This window comes from Microtus oregoni, unplaced genomic scaffold (genome assembly GCF_018167655.1).
Source record: "Microtus oregoni isolate MIOR12 unplaced genomic scaffold, Mior012 000014F_ref0000157, whole genome shotgun sequence".
NCBI classification, from domain to species: domain Eukaryota; kingdom Metazoa; phylum Chordata; class Mammalia; order Rodentia; family Cricetidae; genus Microtus; species Microtus oregoni.
The window spans coordinates 39593489-39616985 of NW_024543073.1; the positions used below are offsets into that span (position 1 = coordinate 39593489).

The 23497-nt window shown below is 40.6% G+C and overlaps 1 protein-coding gene across 3 annotated transcripts in view; it reads right to left on the minus strand.

The window, feature by feature from the left end:
- Large1 (LARGE xylosyl- and glucuronyltransferase 1) overlaps positions 1–23497 on the minus strand; it is a 510741-nt gene that overhangs the window by 68211 nt on the left and 419033 nt on the right. For all 3 annotated transcript variants that reach the window (XM_041663357.1, XM_041663358.1, XM_041663359.1), the window contains 2 exons: positions 16515–16627; positions 13822–13947 (listed from right to left, as the gene is read on the minus strand). In XM_041663357.1, coding sequence (XP_041519291.1) covers positions 13822–13947; positions 16515–16627 — 239 coding nt within the window. The remainder of the gene's footprint in view (positions 1–13821; positions 13948–16514; positions 16628–23497) is intronic.

Here is a 23497-nt window from a genome sequence, read left to right on the forward strand (position 1 = left end):
TAAAAGCAACACATAGACAGAGGACTTCCCACACCACAGCTGGGCTGACCTCCTATACCTGAGAAGTCAACATCTGGAACTCAGATAGACCTGACCACTATAGATTCCAGAGAGAGAGAAAGAAAGAGAGAGAGAGAGAGTGCAAAATGACATGAAAGACCCCCGTCCAGCTTGCTAAGCAGCTTAGCACCAGATGAAAGACCCCCCGCCCAGCTTGTTAAACAACTTAGCACCAGTAACGCCATTTTACAAGGCTTGTACTGAATATTCAAGGTTTGAACAAAGGGCAGTTTAGAAGATACCAAAACGAGATAGAGACACCTGTGGCTGGGGGAGGAACGGGAATACCAAGAATGTGGCTAGGTCTGCCCTAGATAAGAGCCAAGGCAGCCCATATCTGAACTCTCTGGAACTAGAGACCTTGTCCTGACCTGAAGTCGGCCACATTCAAACTGACCAATGAAAACCCTGTAACTACGCTTCTTGCTTCTGTACCGCGCGTTTTGCTTCCCAAAACATATATAAACCCATTACCCCGACCTAAAGGCGCACAAGTCCTGTGAGAGACTTTGTCGCCCCAGGTACCTGTGTATCTAAATAAACCTCTTGCTGTTTGCATCCGTACAAGTGGACTCACTGTTCCTTGGGAAGGGTCTCCCCAGAGGAAAGACACTCGTGGAGGGTCTTTCAGACAGACTAGGTTTTCAAGCCTTCACTGTGTGTAAAGATGTACCTGGTAAGGTAAACAGACCAAAATCAAAGCTGGGGACACTGTTGTGATGCCCTGGTGAGAAAATGAAGCATTGGGTACACATTTTTTTGACTTGATTGTAAAAAGAAAATATGAAAGAGGAAAATAGAGAAAAGTAAGTGAATATTTAGAGTATAATAAACACCAAAATTATTCTAAGTACCTCATTATTAATATTTATTGGTACTTATTCTTACAAGTAGTTCTTACTATTATATCATGACTATTAACAATGAATAATTTGAATTAAATTTTAATGAAGAAAATCCATCGGGCATCACTGTGAATAGTACTCTGTCTTGGAAGGGAAGGGAGGCTCCAGAGGATTCTGTTTTCCCATGGTCTCACAAAATTGTGCTTGGCACCTTGTTACCCACCTCAGAGGCTACTTGACTAACCACTGTACTTTCTCTAAGCTGGATGTGGAGCCCAGCAAAGTCAGGAATGGCTGTAGAGTTCCTATGAAGATGGAGTTACTAATGGGCGAAGGTATTAGCAGGTATCAACAGTGGGGCTGAAGCAGATAGGGAAGATGGGCATGGGATGAATTAATAAGCTAAAAGACAGCAGAACCAGGGAAGAGCTGGCTCCAAGGAGGCTGCTCCATGATGGTAGTCCCCATAACTGGTCACATTCCCAGTGCCTACAGAAGAAGTCAAGCAAGACCAAACCTCAGCATGGAGTAAGAAGGGGAAGAGGGTACCATGTGTCCTTCAACAGGAGATGTCTCTTAAGGGCTCACCAAGAGGTCTGCATTTGATGGTGCTGTATTTTGAAAGCATTTACCCAAATTTATGCATTAACAGCTTAAGCTCTCTAAGAGGGAATTTAAATAGGAGAGCAAATGCCTTTTTGGAGGGGGTGAGCATCTGATAAAAGGAGTTTGCTTCCTTCCTCCCTCTTTCCCCCTAATACATTTCTGCCTCTGCCCTGGGCTACCAAGGTATTTGCATAGTAGGAAATGGATCTCCAATAAAGCCCCCAGTCTCAGGTACACTGTTCTATTAGCATTAAACAAATAGGACAATTGACTCTCTAAACTCCTATAAACAAGAGTCAGAGAGGGGTAACTAGTCACGATCTCCCCCCTAGCAGAGCCACTTTTACAAGAAACTAGGGTCCAGAGTGACACAGTAAGCTGCCCAGTGTCACACAGCAGGGGGTGGGGTGTACAAAACATTGTATTCCTGTACTAAGCCACATTCATGATTCTGAAACACTGACTCATTGCTCTCTGCTTGGTGAGGAATGCCATTTCTTGGCCTCTTGAAGGGCAGAACCAGCAATCACTGCTGGATTCAAGGCAGCAGCACCTGAGACTGACACTGAAGAATGTGCCCCAAATAGATTTTTGTGTGAAGCTGGCGAACAAAGTTGTTTAGATCTGCAGGGTCTGTGATAAGAATCTGTCATAACTCATTCTCATTTCTGAGGTCCATTAGCACTGCAGTCATAAGAATAATATTGATAATGGTGGTGATTATAATAGTTTGCTCTTCACAAACAATGGTTTGATACTTGCTGTATGCCAAACACCGCTCTGAACACTTTACATGTCAGAACTCATTCGCTCTTACCATACCTGGAAAAGACAACTGACATTCTCATCATGCTCTGTGAGGGTCTAGAATCAATATAAAGGAGACAAGTTCCTCTGTACATATCAGTGAGAATAAACTGAAGTGGGAAGACCCACCCTAAAGGTGGGCAGCATCACTCCATGAGGTCGGAGTCCAGGACTGAACAAAATGGAGAACGTGAGTGGCCAACCTCAATTCACTCCTGCCACCATGCCTTGTTTGCCATACCAACGTAAATCCCTCCTTCAAGTAACTTGTTAGATATTTTTGTCACAGTAACGAGCAAAGTAACTAACATAGACCCCATTCAGGTATAGAAATTTAGATAATTGTTCTTCCCTATCTGGTCAGAAATCAGGATAGATAAGATTGGAATTCAAGTAGAGAGAGAAACTAGAAAAAGAAATGCCTATTCATTATTCTCCTTTACCTGAAACTATGAAATGATTCTCTTCCTAGAAATGAACATAATATTTACAGAAGATTGGGGGACTAGAGGTGAAACTTTCCTACCTTGCGATAGACCTGAACTTACAGGTAACTGAGGACTTCTGGATACACTTACTAGGTGAGTCTTCTGTGCAGCATTCATTAGAAAGGGAGAAGGGGATTATCATATAGGCTGCTGAGGCTGTCAGCATGGGGGTTTGGGAATGTGATATCACTGGATCTGAAACTTTTATAAAGGCTGAGGATGTGTACAGATTTGTAGTCAGACTCTAGTGATCCTGGAGAACTGGTTGCAACTAATTACCATCCAGAAAATTTCAACAGCATTTGGGAAGAGAGAAGTTAAGGTGATCAAAGGGGAGATGAGAACTCCACAACCATCAAGGGTACCAAAAAAGAAGTTCAAAGGTAGAAAAAGACCTCAGTGTGAGGGTGAGTCTATGGAAAGAATCAAGCCAACATTTTGGCCTCTGAAGTACTTATACATAAGAGGGCTCATAAGTTCATTCCTGGTGCACAAGAGCTGGAAAATCGGAGACTGTGTGCAGACAGCAGATGAAGAATAACATGACAAGCAGTGCTGGAAAATGGGTGTCTGAATGAAGACTCCTAGAGCTTTTGTGTGGCTCACGGAGTAACAGCTATGCTCCTTACCAGTCAGTTAAGCTTGTTGCCACTAGCTGACACTTAAAATTCTCACCTGGTCTTCAACTAATAAACATTCCTGGTGTTTTTTTCACCTTATTTTCATGACTTTGTGACTTTTCAAATAACTGTCCCTCCCAAGAATATCCTACTTTTTCTGTATTATCTGCCTGTCTGTTATTTTTCAAGCATTAACCTAGATACACCTCTTCTGTAAGACTTTATATGAGCATTCCTGGCAGAGGATTGCCACATAGCATGACTCCCTCTCTACTCCATTCTCTGTTCTTTATAGAATGCAATGCTCTAAATGCTGTGACAAGATCATGAGAGAGAGGAGACGATTCAAGATACCATGAACGATCCCAGACAGTCTTGCAGAAGTGCATGTCTATAAGACCCACCATTCCCCAACAATGTTATAAGTAGAAGCATTTCTTCCCCTAAAGGTTATGATTAAAGTGGTGCTATCTTCCCACTCTACCCACCTTTCTGTCAGAATCACAAATATAATAACTTGGACTATGGTAGTTATCACGGAACCATCATGGACAGGTCAACGCAAGACTGACCTTTGAACAGTGTCTACAACCTCATGCCCTATAAAGGGAAAAACTCAAACTCTTCATTTTAAGCCACTGCAAACTGGGTTTTCTGATTATTATTGTAAGCCTTCCTAAGCAACAGGGGAGACGGATACTGGCCCTTTCTTAGTGTTCCATAGATTTGTGGTTTACTTCATTAGAGAAAATCTTGCACATTCCTATAATTATTTATTTTCATGCCTTCCCCTGGCAGTAATGAAAAGTGGATATCTAGGCTGGCAGGAAACATGACTTATTATTCTTCCTAAGTGATGCAGACCCTGGGATTCAATAGCTGGCCTTTGGTTTGAGGATGGAAATCACGGTGGTGACATTCTCTATTATCTTCACATGCGGTATGTCTACAGTAAATCAGTTATAAAAGCCCCATCAACATGGGCTTCAGAATACAGAAACACAGCCCTCCTTTCATTGTCTGAGGGCCAAATAGCTTGTCATCTTTTTTTTTTTTTCCTGTAAAAGAGTTTAAACTCCCTGTTATCTACTTGCTGGCATTTGAAAGAGAAGGGCAATATTTTCACAAGTCTTTTCTCCTTGTCACCTTCAGAATTAAGATTCAAGGCAGAAAAGCAGGAGTGAATTGGCCTACAAATTAGACACAATTCACCCTCATCTGCACCAACATGTCAAATGTCATTCATCTGCAACTGGGACTAATTTAAACTCCCTTGCAGATCTGTAGTACAGGTCAGGAGTGCTGCAATGATGGATATAGTGATGATATATTTTAGATGATAACACGATAATATGAAGGATTACCTGGAGATATGCAAGTGTTTATTTCCAGTGTGTTTCTAGAGGAGAGTGGCATATGAGCTGGCAGACTGGGTGGTTAAGAGACACCCTCAATATGGATGACACCATCCAGTGAGCACTGGGCCTAGGTGAATAACAAAGGGAACCACCCCTCTCCTGGCTTTGTGATACAGTTTCCTTTTCTTTCTCTTCACCTTCAGAACTCCAGACTCCTTGACCTTGAGATGCCAGGGAACCTATGTTCTTGGATCACTGGTCTCTGAGAGCTACCGTATCAGCTTATTTGTGCTGAGGACATCAAACTTGACCTGAGTCATGCCATCAGCATCCCAGGTAGACAAGTTTACAAGTAGTCTATTGTCATTCTCAGCCATCATAATGCTTGTAAGCCAATTCCCCAATTCTTTCTTCCTTTTGGTTTTGTGTTTTTGAATGACTCACACAAAGACACACCACTTGCGTGCAAGTCACAAAATAAATCTGGTGGAGACTTCCAAGTTATGATGGCCTACTGAGAACAGACTCTGTGGGGGAAGGAGGAATCAGTGGTCACAGAACACAGGAAGGGCAGGTAGAGACCATACAGCGCAGTGAAGCCAAGCCAGGGCTACCATGAGCCATGCTCAGTAAGACAGACATGTCTGATAGAGACTAAAATAATGGGCAAGAGCCCAGATGCTCATCAGCAGATGAAAGAGAAATGAAAATAAGACACACACACACACACACACACACACACACACACACGAGTATTAATCTGCTACAGTGAAGAATGAAATTATGGCACTTTAAGAAAAATGCGTGAAACTGAAGATTAACATAATAAATGAAATAAGCCAACTTTGGAAAATACCACTGCTTTTTCTAAAATGCAGAATCTATATTTGCATTTAGAAAAAAGAGTATGTATGCCTTTGGACAGACTTGATAAAGGATAAGAGAGGGTAATGGCTAGATGATATGAACAAAGCACATTGACATATGAAAGGACTCTAACCAGCCCAAACACGGCTCTGGAAGTCCTTGCCCTTCTCTCTCATTCCCTGTGACATGCTAAAGCACACCCACCTAGTATATTCCCTTATGTGGCCACTTCTTCCTGAGGCTGACTGCCAAGGTTCAGCTGTTGAAATATTGAAGACCAGCAATCATAAACCACTTTGCCTCACCTAGTTAACATGCACAATTAAAATTAAACACCTCGCTCTCATAAGCCATTTCCCCTTTTACCTTTATAAACTGCCACTTTCATAGGGGCTACATCTGTTTCCTCTCTATCTAGATGCAGTCTTCTGGTCCACCCCCACCTCCAAAAAAATACTTCTTCCCCCTCTCCTTTGTTCCCTTCTGTACTCACTTGTCCTTATTTCCTGTCTTTGTCTCTTGTTCCCTCCCTCTTGTTTCTCTGGAATAGAACAAATTTCCTTTGTGTTGAGAACTTGGTCTTGGGGTGTTCTGGGCTGATAACTATTCTATCTATCTATCTATCTATCTATCTATCTATCTCTATCTATGTTAAAATGTTACAACAAAACCCACTATTTGGTAGTATAGCAAAAAAATTAAAAAGTAGCTTTCAATTGACTGAAAAAGTGTGTGTGTGGTGGGGGGCACTGAGCAAGAGCACTAATAAGCAGAAGACTGAGTACTTGAGTAAGGAAGGTGTGGGTTCAGATTTTTCTCTACTTCTTTTTGACTCTTAATATACTTAAACTTTTATTTACAAATATATTGAAAGGAAGGATACTGGCTGCAGATGATGGATTAGACAAAAGGTGTTAACAGCAATTTAATGATTTCATGATTGGGTCACAGGGTTCCCAGGTATTTAACTAAGTATTACTTGTGGATATGTGAATGTTTCCGGACGACCTCATCATCTGAGTCAGTGGACCTCATCAGTGGATGTTCCTCTCCTATATGAGTACCATCTTCTAATCCACTGAGGGCATGGACAGAACAAAAGGCAGAGAGGCAGGAAAATTTTGCCTCTCTTTTTCTGCTTGCTTAGACTGGTGCACCCTTCTCCTGCTTGCAGACCGAGGGTTATGCAATCATCTTCCTTGGTACTGAGCCTTGGGATTTGGGCTGAAATTCCTCAGCAGCCTCCCTTTCTCTCCAACTTGTGGAATCTGGGTCTTCAGAGCTTCTGTAATCAGAGAGGCTGATTCTCTGTAAGAAAAGGCTGAGCTAGATACAAGTAAAAACATATCTATTGGCTTTGTTTTTCTAGAGAACTTGCCCTTATTATGTAAAGATATTACACACAAACATCTTTTCTTAAATGCTTTGTAACATTGTAACATGGTACTTAGTTTGTCTTTATATGTTTAATTTTCTTTTCTGAGAGAGGATCTCATTGCAGCACAGTCTTGCCTTGAACTACCTAAGTAGCCAAAGATGGCTTTAACTTTTTTATTCTTCTACTTCTACTGCCTGAATGCTGGTAATATATACATGCATGCAACATCACACCTTTTGTTTGCTTTTTTTTTTGTAATGTGGTACTATGAATTGAACCCAGAGCTTTTTGCATGCTGGGCAAGCACTCTCCCAACTCAGCTACACCCAGAATCTATTATTCTGTGTTTTATGCATTAAACTCATCTCTGAAACACTCATTGCTCTCATGGTTTAGGGACATAGTAAAGCAAAACAAGGATCACGTAGATCTGATGACTGGGCTGATTCTAAAGAACCACTACGCAGGTAGTATATAAAGTGTGGCTACTTAGACAAAGAAGGCCTTAGTGGGAGACCATGTGGCAAAGCTTGAGATCACATTATGCTACTTGGAACTGTGTATAACATAAAACTTATTTCTGAGTTTTTTCATCTGATATTTTCAGACCATACCTGTATTTATTGGTCTCCACCATGGAGCAAGGGGGGGATGTTTCTTGCTTACATGGGCTGTACATACTCCACTATGCTGTTTCTATAAGGGAAGTTCTGATACTGTGAGACAGCCTGGACTTTTGCATCTTTGAATACAAGACTTGCATTGAGTCCAACATTAAGCACAAAACGAGGCCTGGTCAACATTTGTGAGTTTGTTCCAGTGCTTTAATCTCTTCATCCTTCTTTTTGTTTTTCTTTTCAATCTTAGCAATCACTAGGTATGATGGTTTAAATGAGATGGCCCCATAGGCTTATATATTTAAAAACTTTGTCCCCACCCGATGGAACTGTTTGGGAAGGATTAGGAGGTGTGGCTTTTCTGGAAAAGGTATGTCACTGGGAGAGGCACTCTCAATCTCTCTCTCAGTCTCCGCCCCCCCCCCCCCCTCTCTCTGCTTCCTACTTGCAGATAAAGATGTGAATGTTTAGCTTTTACTGTGGCCATACCTTTGTTTTATCATCATGGACTCCAGCCCTCTGAAACTATAAGACAAATTAAATGCTTTCCTTTTTAAGTTGCCTTAGCCATGGTGTTTTGTTATAATAATAGAAAAGATAATAGACAAGTAATTATTATTTGGGATATTGTTATGAAATATAATGTTTTTGACTCTTAGATCTTTCTTTCTTTCTTTCTTTCTTCCTTTCTTCTTTTTAATTTTTTTTTTTTTGAGACAGGGTTTCTCTGTAACTTTGGAGCCTGTCCTAAAAAATAGATCTTATAGGCCAGGCTGGCCTCAAACTCAGAGATCCACCTGCTCCTTCTTATTTTTTTCAAATCCCAGTCCAAAAAGGGGGGGGTTAAAAAAAGTACTTCCCAGAAAAAAAATAAACCATAACCCATGAGGAGGATAGAGCAATACAGATCTCCAGTTATTTAGCCAACTTGTCTGAAAAATCTAGATGTTAGGATGGCGCATAAATCCCAGGTGCTCTTTATTCTGTAACTCATGCTGCTGTCCTGTTTAAGGAGGTAGAGTTTGGACAGAAGAAAAAAAAACTAAGACTAATAAAATGGATAGCTTTACTAAGATTCAGGGTTGGAGACATGAGGAGTCCTCAGATCCAGATAGATTCCACAGTGTTCATATGGTCAATGTTTCCCTTCCTCTCACTTCTCTCCCTTTCTTCCTGTTACTTTTATTTTTCTTCTGAGATAAAAGTCAATCTGAACTGGACTTGTTATGTGTGAAGAATTCCTGTTGGAACACAGATAGCAGAGAAGAAACATGAGCTTTACTAATTCCTTCACATTGCTTCTTCGCCAACTACCAACGCAAGATCTGTGAGTGAAAATCAGCTTTGTGCTCTTCCTGTCTCTGTGGAATTAATTATTAAACTGTATTCACATTTGCATAATCCCCAGTGTGTTTCTCAGTAGTGTGTGCTGATGTGGACAGGAAAAAGCGAGGCCCAGACACCACTAGAGCAAGGCATGGAAGCTCCAGCAGAGGGATTCACTAGGTTGGTTGAAAGACATCTGGGACAAGAGTCCAGAGGAATGCTGTCAATTTGACTGTACATAACATATGATTCACAGCTTAGAGTCTATGAGCAGCAGCTGCTCTCAGTAGGCATCTTCTGCAGTGGTTCCCCACTGCTCTCCTGCTTGCCCAGCATGGCATTCATTTTAGAATTGGGGCCTGCGGTCAGACTAAACTTATCATATTCATGATATATGATTCACTGACCAACTAGCCAGTCCTAACCATTCATAAAAACACTGAAATGGTTATATTGTAACTTACATCTCATTGAAAGGTTAACAGGGTCTTTCTGTACAGTCATCAAAAGAAAAATGGTTTCTCTCTGTCATTCAGAACCATTGGTTCTACGCTGCTTTGATTTCTGCATAATCCATCATACTACCTATAGTGACCAAAGCCACCATCTGTTTTCTTCTTGGAGGACTGTATTCCTGAGAACATAAATTCATGGAGAGGAAAAGTCTGCATTATTCCTTCACCACTGCACAACCAGTGGTTAACAAGATGCACTGGATATTTGTTGAATAGCATCCTGGCTAGAGGCTCCCTGAAGCCACTCTGCCATCCATAACAGAGAACACAAAGTAAGTGAAGAAAGGGAAAAGGAAAAAATGATAGAAGAAAGTAGAAAAGAGAGAGAGAATCTTATTGCCTAGGGTATTTGAACCCTCAAATTTAATCTTGTCCATGTAGACAGTAGTGAATGGTGCCTTTAACTTAGTGAAGTATAGTGGAGTTTGATGTGCCAGGGAAGTATTCACCTACTAATACTGCTATATATATATTTAATATATCAAATTATATTATTTGATAATATCAAATTAAGATAATTCTCAAAAGTGCATACCTTAAAAGGTTTTTATATTACAGTCCAAAGTATAAAATGAATATGCCCTAGTCCATGTGAATGCACATAAATGACTGATGAATCTTTTCTGTAGAGCAATCTTAATTAATATAAATAGACAATACCCTTTCTTTTTCATCCCCCAATTCTGATGTGTAGTAATATGGGTGACAGGGCTGCGTCCCCAGCACCCCGGCTGCCTGGCTAGCTTATGCCCGAAATAACAACACACAAACTGTATTCATTTAATCACTGCTTGGCCCATTTCTATCTAGCCTCTTCTAGGCTAATTCTCACATATTAATTTAACCGATTTCTAATCATCTGTGTAGCGCCCCTAGGTGCGCTTACCGGGAAGATTCTAGCCTATGTCCATCCTGGGTCGGAGCTTCATCGCGTGTGTCTGCCCAGGAGGGGGGAGCATGGCGTCTCTGCTGAGGCGTCTGCTCCCGAGAGGAGAGCTGTGGAATCTGAGCTCACTTCCTCTTCCTCCCAGCGTTCTGTTCTGTTTAATCCTCCCACCTATCTTCTAACCAATGAGGGCCAAGCAGTTTTTTTTTTTATTTAACCAATGACCTTCCTCCATCACTGATGTAGGGTGGATTAGTCACTCAGTTATAATAAAGTATGGAAGAGAAAAACAGCAGTTTCATAGTACTGGCCTTCACTGTGTAAGAATAGTTAGTGTCCCTAGCCATATCCTCAATGGAAGTCGAATTCCTTCTGATGGGATGAGCTGAGGAGGGCACTTTACTTCAATGTCTCCTCCTGAGACTGTAAAGCCTTAAGCAGCACTCCACAAAACCACTGTGTCAGTAACAAGAAACCAGAAAAGACTGGGCCACTGAAGACTGGTGAGACCAAGGAAAAAAGGTGCCTAGGGCAAAATGGACAGACTATATACAGAAATTAGGCAACTGCACAAATCCCAGGCTCTTTCTAGCCCAAGGATTAGTTAGTTACCAGGAGTGTATGAAGACCGGTTGACTAGTTTTGACTAGTGTGCCACTGGAGGAAAGTTGTTGCAGGAGGCAGGATGGAACCAGATGGGAGACAGTGGGGCTCTGCAGTTCTTCTACAGTCTTAGATTCTTTCAGAAAGTTTATATTAAAAAAAAAATCTATAAAGAAAAATAGCTGAGGATACCTATGAAGACAAGCTCAAAAGGATAGCAACACAGCTGAGCTACATTTCTGCTCCCAATGTGAGATCATTCATTAGAAAACCTGGAAATAGGTGGTTTACTATAACTGAGCATTCACAAAAAAAAAAATGAATTCTCGTTATGTGTAAAAATGAATTAACTACCACTGCAGAGAAGGAAGAAGTTCATACTGCCCAGGCTTTACACTTTGAGTAGTATTAACTGTTAGGTACTAGGAATTACCAAGTCATTTCAAAACAGATCACTTGGGACATGGATACAGTGCCCAAAAATGGGGTATTTATTTTTATTGTTGTTGTTCAAACCCTTGTGATAGCAAGGCTTAATAAAGTTTCTCTGAACCCCATGGAAAGTTCTTAGAAGTCTCTTTCAAGATACCTTTACCAAAATGAATGATGATGGACTTCAGGAAGGAAAACACTTGATTTTCCTGTCTTGGCAAAAAAGAGCATAAAGATAGACACAAAAGAAAATATTCTGTTTAATATTATCCTTTGTAAGCTCATCCATTTTCTTGCAAATTTCAGTACTGAATTAGGGCTTCTCCTCCCCCGTGTCCTCAGTAGCATCTGTTGTGACATTTCTTGATGTTACTGCTCTGATTGGGTGAGACAGTATCTCAAAAGAAGTTCTAACGGATGGATTTGGAAAGTATATTAAGTTAAGAGGCTCAAACCTAGGAAGGCATAAACTGCACATTCTCTTTCATACAAACTTCCTAGCCTTCAACATATAGATATGAACATATGCATGACATACACGTATGTGTGTCTGTGTGTGTAATCATGGGTAAAATCTCAAAAGTAGAAAGGAGACAAAGAAAGGGTAAAATAGGTACTGAGGTAGGCAAACAGACAAATGGGCTATAAAAAAGTACACAGACTGGGAAAGGAGCTTACAAAAGGGAAGAAGGAACTGAAGGTAGCAGAGGGTGGGTACGGTTGGGGGGAAGGGAGCCAATAAAACATAAGTTTGAAAATACCATAATGATTTCTAATACTTAGTATGAAATCTAAAGATGTTTTAAAAAATTGAAATAATGGTGCATTGGTTAATCTAAAAGGGGTCAGAATATAATAATTTAATAATATAGGCAAATAGATATTATTGAGCCTGCCCTATCCTTAAAGAATTCAAATTACTTGGTTATTTGTGTGTGTGTGTGTGTGTGTGTGTGTGTACATGTATTTATATAAAAAAAACATAGGCATAGTGATATATGTCTATAATTCCAGTACTGGGAGGACAAAAAGATTCCTGGGAACTCAGTGGCCAATCATCCTGGCAATTAGTGAGTTACAGGTTCAGCATGTGCCCTGCCTCAACAACGAAGGTAGAAAATGATAAAGGAACACAAGGTTTAAGATTTTTTTCTTTTGGTCGTGTGGGGCAGCGAGTCATTAGAAACAAGTCAGGGTTTCCATCTGTACACTAAGGCTTCTCCTTCTACCTCCACCTTGCTCTAAAAACAGTTTGACTTGATGACATCATACACTAGAGGACATCTGAGGTATCTTAGGCATCACTTTCTGAACTGAAGGCAATCGCAGTACTTAGTTAAGTCAGGGAAAATGAGTGAACCTCTATCCAATGTATAAACTCATAGGCTAAATACATAGGTGCTGAGTACAGTCATAATTAGAATATTTTGTCTTGTGACATTGTGTACAGCACTAGCCAATATGCCCTGCCCTGCTGTCATCTTAAAGTCAGGCCTTCTTTAGTAGTTGGTACTGGGCTTCTCTGCCCAGTCCCATCTCCTCCAGGAGAATGAGACATTTGTGCTTGCTTTCTTCACCCCGACCCTTCTAGATCTGTCACAGATCCTGAATTATTTATTTCCTTCCACGATTCTCTGCCCTTCTAAAAATGTGACTTGGAAGCAGGAAGTAATTAACATCACACATATAGCACTTGGCACATAGTGGACCTCTCCACAAATGTTTTTACTTGAGTTAAATCAATGGATTTGGGAATGTGGAATGAACCAGAAGAGCTGGCAGCATATGGGAAGAGAAGTCCACACAAGCTGGTTCTTTATTCCAGGGGCTTTATACTTTCCAGGAATCCCAAATAAGAGTGTGAAAGAAAAGAACCAGCAGAGAGGAAAATCACTTTCTTCCTGTTCTCCTGGGACCATACATCTTCCATCACATGTCCACAGGCTTACAGAAAACTGTTCCCTGCCAGTCCCCGTACCCAGCTTCTCTATGCTCAGCACAGGAGTATGTAGCACAATTAATAAAAACCCAGAGACAGATATTGGGACTTAGTCTGAAGGTGTAAAAAGCAAAACTGTCAGTCACTGACTTTTACCTTTACCTCAGTCTGAAATGGTGATTCTACCTCCAGGAATCTCAGAATGAGACTGAAAGCTGTCTCTTCTCATTTTATATTCCTCTCTAGAGCTGGGCTCAAAGGCATGCACCACTACTGTCTACTTACTATGGCAAACTAGTGTGGTTACTGTGTTTAAAGGTGTGTGTTATTACTGCCTGATCTGTAAGGCTGACCAATGGGGTTGTTTTAGACTCTGATCTGCAGGTAACCTTCATTTATTGAAATACAAATGAAATATCACTACAGTAAACTGAAGATATGAACCACGTCCCACCAGGACACTTCTTGACCCACCTTTAGATCAGACACATCTCTGTAGCACTGCTCAGAGCGAGTGTGGTCTGACAGCTGTACATTCCAGAAGCAGGGGAGCTGATACACCAGGAAGGGGTTTTGTTTGATGACAGCATTGAAAATATCCTGGAATAAAAGCCAAGGACACAGTCAAGTGAGTGGGCAGGTTTAATTTACAGGAGGACATCTCTCAAACACCATGTTCTGGAAATAGGATTGCTCCCATTGTGGACAGTTTTCCCTACTGCTTTCTTCAGGAACCAATGGTTAACGTCTGGGTAGGAGCAGAGGAATGTCATAGGCCAAACAAGCTCACTTGATGCTTGGGGGTCCAGCTGGTCATAATCCAGTGAGGTCACACTGGGCCGATAGGTAATGACTTTCCCGTGTTGACTATCATGAAATAAATCAAGTCTCTTATCTTCCCCTTATCCTACTCTAGGTAGGAGCCCTGTCATATCCGGAGCCTTCATGAGAGGAAACAGTGTGATGCTAAGTGGCTCAACTCATCCCGAGGGTTGACACAAATGATGGATCCTTATTTCAAGTAGCTCTTTCTCAGGGCTTTTGGTTAGCCTAGTGATGGATGCTCGTTGAATTTCTGAAGGCCACAGTACCTAGAATGCAACTCCCTATTTCAAACTCCTATTCCAAGTTGTCTAGAAAGGAATGTTTTAAACCATTTTTGAGCTCCCTTCAAGCCTAATATGTAACCCCACTTATTAACCAGCTACTTGACAGGTGGTTCTGGGAGGTGAATTATGGGCCTTCATGGCACAAGATTGCTAAACAAACTATCCTCATTGGAAATATTTTACACACACACACACAATTGCTAACTTTGGGGGCATACACTCAGGTCACTGCTACGTAATTTGAAATATAAGGACAGAGGACAACTTTTGCCTCAGGTCCTAGACAGCATCTGAGTTATTTTATTTTAGTTTTTCACTCACTCATGCTGTATCTCATTGCTTGGAAAAGGAGGTCAGTTTTTGTCTCCTAGGGAAATACTGAATAATAATGCATTTACAAAAAAGAAATAAAAAGTTATATAACCTTGCAGATTTTCTTGTTTCCTCTTTGTATTTGAAAACTTTGTGGGACTCTGACAAAGGAGTCGTGAGGCATGAACTAATTTCGGAAAGGAAGAAATGAAAACCCAGAGAAAGCATCTTCACATCTTAAGATGATCAGCAACATCACAAGAAGGTAAAATCTAAGTGAGAGGTCTTGAGTTCTGAGGTCAAATAGATTCATGCCTTTCCCAATCAAAATGAGACACGTGTTTTTATAAAATCAGTTAATCATCTGTTGGAGTTGAAGGATGTTCTCAGACCGTCTGCTTAATTTCTCTTTTTTCCCTGCTTAAATGAGTTTAGGGCTACCAGGATGAGGGTCACAATAATGGTTTTATCCTACCCATTGCATAATTCTTCTCAGATGCATGTGAATTATCTGGGAAATACACCATGGCATTTTCTGGTCATAGGGAGCATGTACATTCCACACTGGTGGTAAAGATGGTATTGATGCCTTTTCACATAGCAGACTATCATCCACTTGTGACTCTGATTCCATAAACAATGAAGTTTCTGAGTAAAGAGCCTGGACTTTAACACTGAAACACGGGTTAGTGGTTTAAAGCACTGGCTGCTCTTCCAGGAGAGCCAGGGTTTGATTCCCAGCACATGGAGGATTATAGGCACATGTAACCCTCAGTTGTAGAGGATCTGACAGCCTCTTCTGGCCTCCATGGGCACCAGGTACAAATGAAGTCCAGAGACATACATGTGGGCAAAATAAGTTTACACATAAAGCAAATAAAGAAAAAATATTGGGTCCTTTACTGTTATCTTCCTACATGTCTTAGTATACAATGTTCACTGAATGTCTTTTGATGGAGTGTATGAAAGAAACAATGAATTGAGACCATTCAATTATTAACAGAAGTCTTTTGGGGGCTGGAGAGATGGCTCAGTGGTTAAGAACATTCCCTGCTCTTCCAAAGGTCCTCAGTTCAATTCCCAGCAACCATATTGTGGCTCACAACCATCTGTAATGAGGTCTGGTGCCCTCTTCTGGTCTGCAGGCATACATACAGACAGAATAGTGTGTACATAAAAAAAAATACAGAAGTCTTTCTGCTGTGCTTTGGCATCTGGAATATTGTACCAAAGATCCACATGCTAAACTACTAGTCCTAAATGCTGAATTACCACTGAAGGTGCTTAAACCTTTGATAGGTAGGATATAGTGGAAAGTTTTAAGGCCACTGGGAGAACATATGTGAGGGGGACTGTGGAAACTTAGTGTCTTCTTTGATGTCCTTATTGTAAGGTGAGCAGATAGGTAAGATCCTCCATGTGCTCACCAGTGTTATGGTTTTATACCAAGAGCAATATGGTCAACCAACTATGGGTTAACCTACTTAACTGTGATCCAAAATGAACCGCATAATCTAGGCATAGTGGCATATACACGCCCATCCCTGAGCTTGGGAAACAGAGGCAGAAGAATTGCTAGTTCAAAACAGCATGGAGTATACCCTGGGAATCTGTTTGAGAAAGAAAACAATGAACTAAACAAAACGGTAACAAAAAACACTTTCTCCGTGTTTACTGTAGTAACAATACAACAAGCACTAAGAGGAGGGTACTCAGGTGTATGGATTCCTGTCACTGGCCACTCACCTGGTCAGCCAAAGAGGTAGACAGCATGCCCATGAGTTCCCTCTCTGCTGTCAGCCTCCACATCTGTTCCCATTTCATCTTGCGCAGCTTATCCAGAAGCAATAGTATGACTCCTGGGCAACAGCATAGGATAGAAGAACAAGAGCAGCAATGAGACAGAACTAGAGACACTAGCCACTCTGGGACAGCCTAATCACCTAAAAGGACGAGCTTTCCCTCCCAAATCTCAGGAGTGAGCCTTCACCATACAGGGTGCATGGCTTGAAGATGAGTCCTGGCCTCAGCACCAGGCTCTGCCAGATACTGAACAAGTGTATATATTATTACAATTTCTGTCTGCCTTCATTTAAGCTGCTACAAAGTGTAAAACAAAATCACATCTCTGAAACATCCCCACTACATAGGAAAGAGTATTAAGGTGAATGAGTAATGCTTAGTACTTTTTGGAGATATTTTGTGGTGATAGTTGCACTACTGAATTAAAATAATAAGTTTCTATTATTTATTTACTATTTACAGATTATATCACAGTAATAACAAGAGATACTGCTGTCAACTTGATGTGCACTACATTTCTCACAAATAGTAGCTTCCTTTCATACAAAGGCACCCTCAGTATGGCTGATAAGTGGCACTTGCACAACACACACCATTTGCTTTTTTCAGGAAAAATACAACTTTTCTACAACTTTAATTTACTCCAATTACATGTTTTGTTTCACTTACTAAACATTTCTTTTTTGTTTGAGAGTTTGCCTTCATGTATGCATATGTGCATTTGGTATTCACAGAGACCAGAAGAGGGTCCCTGATTTTCTGCAATTTGAATTACAGAAGGCTGTGAGCTGCTGTGTGGGTGCTGGGAATAGAACTCAAGTGATGTTCAAGAGCAAGTGCTATTAACTTATGAGCCGCCATTTTAACCCCTTCTAAGTACATTATTTGACAGAACTGACCAGTCACACCTCCTTGCCTAAGTGTTCCTTACTTGAGAACTGCTTTCCTTGGGTCAATGATAATTAATATGCGTGTCAATTATTGGGAAGGCAGTGCTCATGTTGGGTTTTTATTTTTATTTTTTTTTCTTTCCATTTTTTTATTGAGAAAAGGAGAAAAAAAACAAGTTTCCACCTCCTCCCAGCCTCCCATTACCCGCCCCCTCCTCCCACCCTTCTCCCCCTCTCCCCACTCCTCTCCCCATCCCTCTCCAGTCCAAAGAGCAGTTAGGGTTCCCTGCCCTGTGGTAAGTCCTAGGTCCTCCCCTCTCCATCCATTTCTAGGAAGGTGAACATCCAAACTGGCTAGGCTCCCACAAAGCCAGCACATTACGTAGTAGGTTCAAAACCCCGTGCCATTGTCCTTGGCTTCTCATCAGCCCTCATTGTTCGCGATCCTCAGAGAGTCCAGTTTTATCCCATGCTTTTTCAGTCACAGTCCAGCTGGCCTTGGTGAGCTCCCAATAGATCAGCCCCACTGTTTCAGTGGGTGGGTGCACCCCTCGTGGTCCCGACTTCTTTGCTCATGTTCTCCCTCCTTCTGCTCCTCATTGGGACCTTGGGAGCTCAGTCCAGTGCTCCAGTGTGGGTCTCTGTCTCTATCTCCATCCATCACCAGATGAAGGTTCTATGATGATATGCAAGATATTCGTCAGTATTGCTATAGGATAGGGTCATTTCAGGTTCCCTATCCTCAGTTGCCTAAGGAACTAACTGGGGACCTTGGCTTGGGCATCTGGGAGCCACTCTAGGTTCAAGTCTCTTGCCAACTCTAAGGTGGCTCCCTTAACTAAGAATTGTGCTTCCGTGCTCCCCTATCCAACCTTCCTTTATCCCAATCCTCCTTTTTCCCCAAGTTTCCCCCATTCTCCCCTTCTCCCTTTACTCTCCCCATCTCCCCTTACCACCATCACATCCCACCCCCAAGATCTCAATTTTCTTCCCGGCCATTTTGTCTACTTCCCATAGCCAAGAGGACAACTATATGTTTTTCCTTTGGTTCACCTTCTTACTTAGCTTCTTTGGGATCACCAATTGTAGACTCCGTGACCCTTGTTTATGGCTAGAAACCAATTATGAGTGAGTACATCCCATGTTCCTCTTTTTGGGTCTGGGTTACCTCACTCAGGATAGTGTTTTCCATTTCCATCCATTTGCATGCAAAATTTGAGAAGTCATTGTTTTTTACCGCAGCGTAGTACTCTAGTGTGTATATATTCCATACTTTCTTCATCAATTCTTCCTTTGAAGGGCATCTAGGTTGTTTCCAGGTTCTGGCTATTACAAATAATACTGCTATGAACATAGTTGAACAAATGCTCTTGTCATATGATTGGGCATCTCTTGGGTATATTCCCAGGAGTGGTATTGCTGGGTCCAGGGGTAGGTTGATCCCGAATTTCCTGAGAAACCGAAACACCGATTTCCAAAGTGGTTGCACAAGATTGCATTCCCACCAGCAATGGATGAGGGTACCCCTTCCTCCACAACCTCTCCAGCAAAGGCTATCACTGGTGTTTTTGATTTTAGACATTCTGACAGGTGTAAGATGGTATCTCAAAGTTGTTTTGATTTGCATTTCCCTGATCGCTAAGGAGGTTGAGCATGACCTTAAGTGTCTTTTGGCCATTTGAACTTCCTCTGCTGAGAATTCTCTGTTCAGTTCAGTGCCCCATTTTTTAATTGGGTTAATTAGCATTTTAAAGTCTAGTTTCCTGAGTTCTCTATATATTTTGGAGATCAGACCTTTGTCTGTTGCGGGGTTGGTGAAGATCTTCTCCCAGTCAGTAGGTTGCCTTTTTGAATTGGTGACAGTGTCCTTTGCTTTACAGAAGCTTCTCAGTTTTAGTAGGTCCCATTTATTCAATGTTGCCCTTAAAGTCTGTGCTGTTGGGGTTACACATAGGAAGCGATCTCCTGTGCCCATCTCCTGTAGGGTACTTCCCACTTTCTCTTCTATCAGGTTCAATGTGTTCTGACTGATATTGAGGTCTTTAATCCATTTGGACTTGAGTTTTGTGCACGGTGATAGATATGGGTCTATTTTCATTCTTCTACAGGTTGACATCTAGTTATGCCAGCACCATTTGTTAAAGATGCTTTCTTTCTTCCATTGTATACTTTTGGCTCCTTTAACAAAAATGAGGTGTTCATAGGTTTGTGGGTTAAAATTCGGATCTTCTATACGATTCCATTGGTCGACTTCTCTGTTTTTATGCCAGTACCACATTGTTTTCATTACTGTAGCTCTGTAATAGAGTTTGAAGTCAGGAATGGTAATGCCTCCAGACAATCCTTTATTGTATAGGATTGTTTTGGCTATCCTGGGTTGTTTGTTTTTCCATATAAAGTTGATTATTGTCCTCTCAAGATCTGTGAAGAATTTTGATGGAACCTTGATGGGGATTGCATTGAATCTATAAATTGCCTTTGGTAGAATTGCCATTTTTACTATGTTGATCCTCCCAATCCAAGAGCAAGGGAGGTCCTTCCATTTTCTGGTATACTCCTCAGTTTCTTTCTTCAATGCCTTAAAGTTCTTGTCAAATAGATCTTTCAATTCCTTGGTTAGAGTTACCCCAAGATATTTTATGCTGTTTGTGGCGATCGTGAAAGGTGAAGCTTCTCTGATTTCCCTCTCTGCTTCCATATCCTTTGTGTATAAGAGGGCAACTGATTTTTTGGAGTTGATCTTGTATCCTGCCACATTACTAAAGCTGTTTATCAGCTGTAAAAGTTCTTTGGTGGAGTTTTGGGGGTCGCTTATGTACACTATCATATCATCTGCAAATAACGAAAGTTTAACTTCTTCCTTTCCAATTCGAATCCCCTAGATCCCCTTATGTTGTCTTATTGCTATTGCTAGAACTTCAAGCACTATATTGAAGAGGTATGGCGAGAGTGGACAGCGTTGTCGTGTTCCTGAGTTTAGTGGGATGGCTTTAAGTTTCTCTCCATTTAATTTGATGTTAGCTGTCGGCTTTCTGTATATAGCTTTTATTATATTTAGGTATGACCCTTGTATCCCTAATCTCTCCAAGACTTTTATCATAAAGGGATGTTGAACTTTGTCAAATGCTTTTTCAGCATCTAATGAAATGATCATATGGTTTTTTTTCTTTCAGTTTATTTATATGCTGGATTACATTGATAGATTTTCGTATGTTGAACCAGCCCTGCATCCCTGGGATGAAGCCTACTTGATCATAATGGATAATTTTTCTAATGTGTTCTTGGATACGGTTTGCCAGTATTTTGTTGAGGATTTTTGCGTTGATGTTCATGAGTGAGATTGGCCTGTAATTCTCTTTCTTGGTTGAGTCTTTGTGTGGTTTTGGTATCAGAGTGACTGTAGCTTCATAAAAGGAATTTGGCAATGACTTTTCTCTTTCTATATTGTGAAATACATTAAGGAGTATAGGTATTAGTTCTTCTTGGAAGTTCTGGTAGAATTCCGTATTGAAACCATCTGGTCCTGGGCTTTTTTTGGTAGGGAGGTTTTTGACAACCTCTTCTAATTCTTCGCGACTAACAGGTCTGTTTAGATTGTTCATCTGGTCCTGGTTTAACTTTGGTATATGGTATTTATCTAAAAAAGTGTCCATTTCCTTTACATTTTTCAGTTTTGTGGCATATAGGCTTTTGTAGTAAGATCTAATGATTCTCTGAATTTCCTCTGTGTCTGTGGTTATGTCCCCCTTTTCATTTCTGATCTTATTATTTTGCAAATTCTCTCTCTGCCGTTTGATTAGTTTGGATAGGGGTTTGTCAATCTTGTTGATTTTCTCCAGGAACCAGCTTTTTGTTTCATTGATTCTTTGTATTGTTTTCTGTGTTTCTATTTTGTTGATTTCAGCCCTCAGTTTGATTATTTCCAGTCTTCTACTCCTCCTAGGTGAGTCTGCTTCTTTTTTTTCTAAAGCTTTCAGGTGGGCTGTTAAGTCTCCAATGTGAGCTTTCTCTGTTTTCTTTAAGTGGGCACTTAGTGCTATGAACTTTCCTCTTAGGACTGCTTTCCTAGTGTCCCATAAGTTTAAGTATGTTGTTTCTTTATTTTCATTGAATTCAAGGAAGACTTTAATTTCTTTCTTAATTTCTTTCTTAATCCAGGTATGGTTCAGTAGTTGACTGTTCAGTTTCCATGAGTTTGTAGGCTTTCTGGGGGTAGCATTGTTATTGAATTCTAACTTTAATCCATGGTGATCTGATAAGACACAGGTGGTTACAAATATTTTTTAGTAACTGTGGATGTTTGCTTTGTTACCGACTATGTGGTCGATTTTTGAGAAGGTTCTATGAGCAGCAGAGAAGAAGGTATATTCTTTCCTATTTGGGTGGAAAGTTCTATAGATGTCTGTTAAGTCCATTTGATTCATTACCTCCATTAATTCTCTTATTTCTCTGTTAGGTTTCTGTCTGATTGACCTGTCCATTGGTGAGAGAGGAGTGTTGAAGTCTCCTACTATTAGTGTGTGCGGTTTGATGGCTGCCTTGAGTTTTAGCAATGTTTTTTTTATGTACGTGGGTGCTTTTATATTAGGGGCATAGATGTTTAGGATTGAGACTTCATCCTGATGAACTGTTCCTGTTATGAGTATAAAATGCCCCTCTCCATCTCTTCTTATTGATTTAAGTTTGAAGTCTACTTTGTTAGAGATTAGTATGGCCACACCTGCTTGTTTCTTAGGTCCATTTGCTTGATAAGCCTTTTCCCAGCCCTTTACTCTGAGTAGGTGCCTGTCTTTGTGGTTGAGGTGTGTTTCTTGTAAACAGCAGAATGTTGGATCCTGTTTTCGTATCCAATCTCTTAGCCTGTGCCTTTTAATAGGTGAGTTAAGTCCATTGACATTAAGTGATATTAATGACCAGTGGTTGTTAACGCCGGTCATTTTTTTAGTAGTAGAGTTTTTGTGTTTCCCTTCTTTGATTTGTGTTTGTGAAGGGTCTCTAGACGTCTGAGTTATTGTGGTCATTGTTGGACTCCTTGGTTAGTGATTTTCCTTCTATTACTTTCTGTAAGGCTGGATTTGTGGCTGCGTATTGTTTAAATTTGTTTTTATCCTGGAAAATTTTATTTTCTCCATTTATAGTGAACGAAAGCTTGGCTGGGTATAGTAATCTGGGCTTGCATCCATGGTCTCTTAGTTTCTGCAGTATGTCTATCCAGGACCTTCTCGCTTTCATGGTTTCCATGGAGAAGTCAGGTGTAAGTCTGATAGGTTTACCTTTATAAGTAATTTGGCCTTTTTCCTTTGCAGCTCTTAATATTCTTTCCTTTTCTGTATGCTTTGTGTTTTGATAATTATATGGCGAGGGGATTTTTTTTTTTGATCCAGCCTATTCGGTGTTCTGTATGCTTCTTGCACCTTCATAGGTATATCTTTCTTTAGGTTGGGAAAGTTTTCTTCTATAATTTTATTAAATATATTTTCTGGACCATTGAGCTGCACTTCTTCTCCTTCTTCTACTCCTATTATTCTTAGGTTTGGTCTTTTTATTGTGTCCCATATTTCTTGAATATTTTGTGATGAGAGTTTGTTGGACTTGCTGTTTTCTTTGATCAGTGTGTTTATTTTCTCTATGGTATCTTCAGAATCTGAGATTCTTTCTTCTAACTCTTGTATTCTGTTGGTTATGCTTGTTTCTGTAGACTCTGTTTGTTTACTTAAATTTTCCATGTCCAGCCGGCCCTCTGTTTGTGTTTTCTTCTTTGCCTCCAGTTCAGTTTTCAAGTCTTGAACTGTTTCCATTATCTGTTTGATTGTTTTTCCTAGGTTTTCTAGGGTATCATTCATTGATTTATTCAATTCTTCAAACTTTCTGTTATATTTCTCATCCATTTCTATAAGGGCATTTTTTATATGCTGTTTAAGGGCATCAATCACTTTCATGAAGTCAATCTTTTCTACTTCTTCTTGATTAAGGTGTTCATGTCCTCCTGTTGTGAGGTCGCTGGTTTCTGGTGGCTTCATGTTGCTTTTCAGCTTG